Raw genomic sequence first — 7,500 nt, 5'->3', positions numbered from 1 at the left:
AAATATCGTCCCTCAGCTCTCGGAGCCAACGAGTTCATCTTCAACCAGTCAAGCATGTGAGTCTTTATTTACTGATATTATATTTATTATATCAGTGATATCAGTGACTAACTCACTGAGCTGCGTTCCTGGAGCGAGGAGGGGAATGTCAGGATTTAAAGTTTTTCTTTTTAGGATTTTTAGTCTCTTCAAATCACAGCCAAGTCCTTCAGCGAAGCCCAGAACCGCCATTACGAGTCACTGAGGATAAAAACTTCCGCGAAATGAATAATCTGAAATAAAAAGAGCTGTAAATGTGGCATGAGGTGTGTTGCCATGGGAACGACTACATTCTGAGCCTCCGAGTTTGGCCGTTACGGGACATTTCGTAATTCCTGTCATTTTACGACGTAACGCTCTGTTACTCACGAGGAAAAACGCAACCGTGACTCACGCTCCAGGAAATGTGATACCTGATATAAATATATATATATTAGTGTTTTCTTGGTGGTGTTTATTTATCTCTCTGACATTTTTCATATTTTGTAGCTATTTCGTAGCTAAGGGTTTTCCCTGAACGTGGTTGTTTTGGTTTCTTTTGGACAGAGACACGTTCCAGTACACGCTGGATGCCACGAGGTCACTGAGACAGAAACAGGGCGAGGGGCCGATGAGTTACCTGAATAAAGGACAGTTTTACGCCGTGACACTGAACGAGACGAGCAGCAACAAACGCCTGAGACACCCCATCAGCAAAGTGCGGGTGAGGACGAGCACCGTCCATTTTCATCATCATCAACACCAGGATTATTGTAGCAGTGCTTTGGTGTAGCAGAACGGTCGAAAACCGGGGCGCCAATACATACGAAACATTCAAGTAGGAAAAAAAACACTGCTGATTTATTTTTACTGACAGAGCGTTAGACGAAGCTCATGCTGTTGAAGTAGTAAGCCCCGCCTCCTCTTTGTTTTTATTGGTTGGCCTGCTCAACCAATCACAGTTGCTTCTGCCTTCAGGCCTTCTCTGATTGGCAGCTGGAGGGAGCGAGAGAGGTCTTCTGTAGCTACAGTGAAACTAGCGACAGCATCAAATTTTCTTTTAAAAAACCAACTTTCAAAAATAATTCCTGCGACTGAATTAATGTTTTTAAAAAAATATATTTTTAAGTTTGTGAATTTTATTCACCTTTTCGTAAAGTTGAAATGGAATTGTTTTTGTGACCAAACCGAACTAAAAATCACGTCCAGATTTACAGACGTCTCACTGATCGCAGTAATCGAGGTTCACGTTAGTGAGTGAGGCTCTTTATATGGAAATCTACACAAACTCAGGAGCGAAGCGTGGGATATTATGTTAAATTTGATCAGCCAATCGCAGACTTGATCACATGACGTTAGCATAAAACACTAGCTTTATAACACAACGCAGCAGTGTAGCTAAGCTTGCGACCCGGTTGTAATTACACCCTATAATACTTACAATAGCTAGCCTAATGCTAATCAGTTTGCTAGCATCTTTCACTACTGGATTTTAGGAGTTAATTTTCTACCAACTTGGCTACTGATTACCTAATTACACTCACTATATAATATTTAGCCTAAAGTTTGTTAGTTTACTATCAAACTTTGCTACTGGTGTTAATTAAACAATATAATACCTCGGTTATGAAATAATATATAACTATAACAACTCTATAATAGCTAGCCGAATGTGCGTTAGTTTGCTAGCAGCGTAGCTACTGGTTTTATTCACACTATATAACAGTTAGCTTAACACTGACTTTCTTGCTAACAAATTTCCCAATAATTACACAATACAGCAGCTTGGGTAATCCTATCTAGCGAACATACTGTAATTAGCAACTGGTTTTCATTACAATCTCTAATATTTAGCTTAAAGTTTGTCAGTTTGCTAGCAAACCTGACATTATGGTGTCGACGGACTTGTTCATGCTAACACTGACTTTCCGTTTATCTTTTTTTTTTATAACAAACCCATCATTCCTTCTTCTGTCCACCCATCCACCCATCTCTTCATCCCTCCAGAGTGTTGTCATGGTGGTGTTCAGTGAAGATAAGAACCGAGATGAACAGCTGAAGTACTGGAGATATTGGCACTCTCGCCAGCACACGGCTAAACAGCGGGTTCTCGACATCGGTAACGTTTTATATAGCTAGCGTTTAATGCTAGTTAGCTAGATACTGCTTGAAAAGTCAGTTTGTGTTAGATGTTAGTGAGCTAAGTTGATAATTTTAGCTACGTTATATAATGGTTAAGGTTAATTACATAGCTACAATTCATATGTTAGCAAGTGGCTAATGTTACTAGCAAACACTAAATAAATGAGCAAAGTGGTACATGTTAGTGGGTTATCTATGTAACACAAGCTAAGTTAGGCTAGTGGATAAATTGCTAGCTTGGTTACCTACACTGCTAATGCAAAAAATGTGCCAGATTTAAATGAATAAAGATTCATTTTTTAACAGTTAAAGCTAGTAGCTAGGGGTTGGTATTGCAGAATGTTAGCTAATTTCTGTTGTTGTTGTTGTTGCTAAAATAGCTAAAACGTCATGCTAGTAGCTCTACAAAATAAGACATTGAGATGTGATATAGCTAGCTAGCTAGTCTTACATCGAAGGGCTGTCAGTGGAGCAACATAAATAGCTAAATGGCTATCTAGCTTGTGTTAGCGAGGGACTGTTACTGGAGAATGCTAGCTAAAATATAATTAGCTAAAAATATTGTTTAGTGTGATATATTACGTCTTAATATCTCATTTTATAGAATTACTAACGTTATTTATTTTAGCTATTGAGATATTTACATTCAGGCTAGTCAGGGGCTGTTACTGGAAAATGGTAGCTAAACATCAATAGCTAGTTGCTAGCAGCTCTATAAAAATCAGCTATTAAACAGTAATATAACTAGCTGACTAGCGTTACATTGACGGGTTGGACTACGACAGCTAGCTTAGCTAGAAATTCTATAAAATAGTATTTAATAGGATGGGCTAGTTGTGTTAGCATGTTATCCCGAGTGCATCTGAAATGATGATATCTGTAACGTTATGCTAAATGAATATAATGACGGGATTCTTGCCATAATCGAATCGAATGTGAAGTCGCTGCGGTGCTGTGACGAACAGATTCTCAGTGAGTGTTTATCCTGACCTCAGGAGTTTCCTCTCTCCGGCGCCGCTGAGACGTGAGGCTAACTCCCGGGTTAATGTGTGTTCAGGATCCCGGGCCGGGCGTTAGCTTAAACAGCGCTCAGGTTTAACCATTCATGCGTCCGCTACAGACACACACACGCACGCACACGCACGCACACGCACGCACGCACACACACACACACACACACACTGCGGGACATTCCTCTCTCTGTCCAAACAAGTCCCAGATTTTCATCCATCGTTCATTTTCTTTTCTGCCTCTCTCTGTTACAGTGGAATACACACACACACGCACACACACACACGCACACACACACACACTCACACACACACACACACACACACACACAGGTTGCGGCATGTCGTGCAAAAAAACGGATTGTTTTTATCCCGATAAACCTCAAAGTTTGTGGGATTTTTGTGGCTGAATGAAAACATCTCACTTCATCACTGTGATGCGGCGAAAATTAAAAAAGGCCACTGATATTAAAGATCTAAATAAATCATCCTAAACTGGGCATTAAAATGAAAAAATATATTTTTCTCCACACCTGCTCAAACGTACAACACGATTCCTTTATTATTATTTTTTGCATGTTTTTACAGCGGCGTGCGCTCTTGCTATCGCGCTCGATTGTGAACCTGCCTCGGTTAAAGCAGGTGTGTGTTTAACCACGCTGCCAAATCAAGAGGAACCCATTTCCTCCAGGCCCCGAGGGGCTTCAGAGTCAAAACACACAAAAGGGTTTTAGAAATTCAAGAGCAACGCATGGACTCGTATGAGCTTTTCCCCCTTCGACGGTTGAAGGTTAAATTCTCTGCAGTGTGTGTTTCGTTCATCGTAATAACGCATGAAAACATTCGCAGTTCCACAATCAGCAGGAGAGAAACACACACCGGCTCCTGAAGACTGAAGATGATTCATTACTAATTCATACTAACATGATCAACTCTCTCTGTGATGGACAGATGAAGCACACACACGCACGCACACACACACACACACGCATACACGCAAACGCGCACACACACACACACACACCGGGCCGGATTTTATTCTGGATTTAAAAGTGATTTTAGTTTGAGTTTAGACTTTGGGGATGAACGTCAGGGTTTAAAAGGCCGTGGCGGTGTTTGGTTTAGTGGGAGGAGCAGATGGTGGAGGAGTGAGGGAATGAAGGGATTGTATTTAGGTCAGGAGTCCCGAGGATGAGATGTAGCTGAAGATAGAGGTGGAGGTGGAGATAGGGGTGGCTAGGGAATCGCACTGGACGGAATGGAGGTGGAGGAAGGGTTGGAAGATGGAGGAGGAGGTAGAGGAGGTGGTAAGGGACTCACACTGGAAAGAGATATTGGTGGAGGTGGAGGTGGAGGAGGAGGTGGAGGAGGAGGTGGTTAGAGACTCACTGTGGGAGGAGATAGAGGTGGAGGAGGAGGAGGAGGTGGTTAGAGACTCACTGTGGAAGGAGATGGAGGTGGAGGAGGAGGTGGAGGAGGAGGTGGTTAGAGACTCACTGTGGGAGGAGATAGAGGTGGAGGAGATAGAGGTGGAGGAGGAGGTGGAGGAGGTCTTTAGAGACTCACTGTGGGAGGAGATAGAGGTGGAGGAGGAGGTGGAGGAGGAGGTGGAGGAGGAGGTGGTTAGAGACTCACTGTGGGAGGAGATAGAGGTGGAGGAGGAGGTGGAGGAGGAGGTGGTTAGAGACTCACTGTGGGAGGAGATAGAGGTGGAGGAGGAGGTGGAGGAGGAGGTGGTTAGAGACTCACTGTGGGAGGAGATAGAGGTGGAGGAGGAGGTGGAGGAGGAGGTGGAGGAGGAGGTGGTTAGAGACTCACTGTGGGAGGAGATAGAGGTGGAGGAGGAGGTGGAGGAGGAGGTGGAGGAGGAGGTGGTTAGAGACTCACTGTGGGAGGAGATAGAGGTGGAGGAGGAGGTGGTTAGAGACTCACTGTGGGAGGAGATAGTGGTGGAGGAGGAGGAGGAGGTGGTTAGAGACTCACTGTGGGAGGAGATAGAGGTGGAGGAGGAGGAGGAGGAGGAGGTGGTTAGAGACTCACTGTGGGAGGAGATAGAGGTGGAGGAGGAGGTGGAGGAGGAGGTGGTTAGAGACTCACTGTGGGAGGAGATAGTGGTGGAGGTGGAGGAGGAGGTGGTTAGAGACTCACTGTGGAAGAGATAGAGGTGGAGGAGGAGGTGGAGGAGGAGGTGGTTAGAGACTCACTGTGGGAGGAGATAGAGGTGGAGGAGGAGGTGGAGGAGGAGGTGGTTAGAGACTCACTGTGGAAGAGATAGAGGTGGAGGCTGAAGTGACACTGAGTGAAAGCCGACACCCGGGCCGGTTGAGATTTGAATAGCAGTTGAAGCTGATTGTTCCTCAGGCCCGAGGCCATGTCACAGGATCCTGCATTTGAATGGCTCTATTTATCCGAGGAGGACGAGCTAACGGACAAAGCCGGGGTGTGTGAGGGAGGGAAAGGGAACGAGTTAAAACCCGGCTGGGGATCAGGACGGAACTCCAAATTTCATTAGTACGAATATCAACAGATCTGAATTAACTGAAACAACTACCATTATTAACTTAAGAGAAGTAAATAATATATAACAATATGTGTTTATTTCAAAAAGTTCACCTTCAACATAATTCCATGGTTCAAAATAATTTAATAATAACAATGTTTAATAATATTAATGTTTAATATTTAACAAAGATATTTAGATTTATAATAATAATAGTAATAATAATAATAATCACTTGAGCAAAGAGCTGATTTATTAAATATTATAAATACATATCTATTAATAATAATAATTTTACCTTCATCTGGAATGACACAAAATTCCATGGTTTAAGTAACATAAATAATAAATACTATCACATTTTACTGCTGTTAGATGTTTTAATATCCTGAGATAAACGTTACATTTGAGTTAAACTGCAGAAAATCAGTACTGAGGTAACATTAAGTACCTGGACGATCACTCAGCACGTACTGACACGCTCTCACACAATTCCGCTTCATTTCTGACAACACATGAAACATTTCACTGAGGTTCTACAACACCGAAAGCTAACATTTAGCAAAGAGCTAAAGCAGAAAAAGTGCAACGTTGGAACATTTACATTGAATAAAAGCAACAGAGTAAAACCACTTGAATTGACCTGACAGACTTTTCTGCAGTTTAGCACACTTTAATAGCTTGTTTGCTAGCAGACTAGCTGAACAGAATCAGCTGCGAGCCCAAGCTAAAGGTAGGAAGTAAAAAATGTAGCATAGCCTACATTTATAAATATATTAACAGTGAACACTGACCCGAAATGAGCGTTTTTTTTTAAGGTTCTGTAATATTTTAAAACGTAGACTGTATATGCTAAATCACCGCGTTCATGTTAGCAATAAGCAAAAGATTAGCCAGACTTCGGCTAATTCTGAACTCAGAAACTAGCTGTATGTATTTACACAAATCTACAGCAAGCTAAGTTGAATTACAACAGAACTAATTCGAGAAACATGACCTTTAACCTTCTGCTAACAACGTTAGCGATGATCTGAAGAAGTCAGGATGAAGAAAAGCTTGATTATCGTCTCGCGAACGTTTCAGCATTTGTTGGTCTGAAGAAATCGGGATAAACTGATTCAATAAAATTTCAAATTATGATGGTTTTTATGCTAATTCTCGTAGCTTAGCATAATTTAGGAAGTTCAAAAAATGTGAAAATTAGCATGCATATGATTTGTACCGGTGGATGATTTGTATCGGAGGTTTGTGAAGTAGGATTGTGATGATTTTGTGATTAGCTTCTCTGATTAGCACACGGAGTTTCTGAGGTAATGGAAATTTGTAAGCGTGTTAGCCGCACGCTAGCCGAGCGCAGACAGCCAGGCTCCGTCCGAGCGTTGAGCTGGCGGAGTGTTTTCATAATCACGACTGAGAGAGGCCATAAAACACAAATAACCTTTATCTCTCCCGAGCCGAGACTTTGAAGTCCGAAGCGATGTGTTTACTCGGAGATAAGGTCTATCAGGAGTAGAAGCGTGCCGGTTTATTGTAGGCAGCGAGTAGCGCTTAATTGAGCTCAGTGATCTGATCTTTACAGCTTTTTTAGAATTTTACAGAATTTTTCAGAAATGAAATGTATTTATATTTAAACCTAAAACACTGAAGTACTGGTAGGAGCTGTAGATTCTTTATCAGCGTATTTAGACTTTAAGTTAGGGCTGGGCGATACGATGATGCCAACATCGTCATAAATTCCGTGATATCATTTTTTTATTTATATTTTTAAATGTTAAAATTTTTTCCAAATAATTATAAACGGAAAGGAAGTAGCAGTAATCTTTTGTTTAC

The 7,500-nt window shown here is 41.9% G+C and overlaps 1 protein-coding gene across 3 annotated transcripts in view; it reads left to right on the top strand.

Annotated features, from left to right (window-relative positions):
• Positions 1-7,500, top strand: part of grhl2b (grainyhead-like transcription factor 2b) — a 38,822-nt gene that overhangs the window by 16,871 nt on the left and 14,451 nt on the right. For all 3 annotated transcript variants that reach the window (XM_053675261.1, XM_053675260.1, XM_017454923.3), the window contains exons 5-7: positions 1-56; positions 586-742; positions 2,026-2,137. In XM_053675261.1, the coding sequence (XP_053531236.1) occupies positions 1-56; positions 586-742; positions 2,026-2,137 (325 nt within the window). The remainder of the gene's footprint in view (positions 57-585; positions 743-2,025; positions 2,138-7,500) is intronic.

Source organism: Ictalurus punctatus, chromosome 24 (assembly GCF_001660625.3).
Source record: "Ictalurus punctatus breed USDA103 chromosome 24, Coco_2.0, whole genome shotgun sequence".
In the NCBI taxonomy this organism is placed as follows: domain Eukaryota; kingdom Metazoa; phylum Chordata; class Actinopteri; order Siluriformes; family Ictaluridae; genus Ictalurus; species Ictalurus punctatus.
Note: the sequence above shows the minus strand (reverse complement) of the source record. Positions and strands in the feature narration are given on the sequence as shown.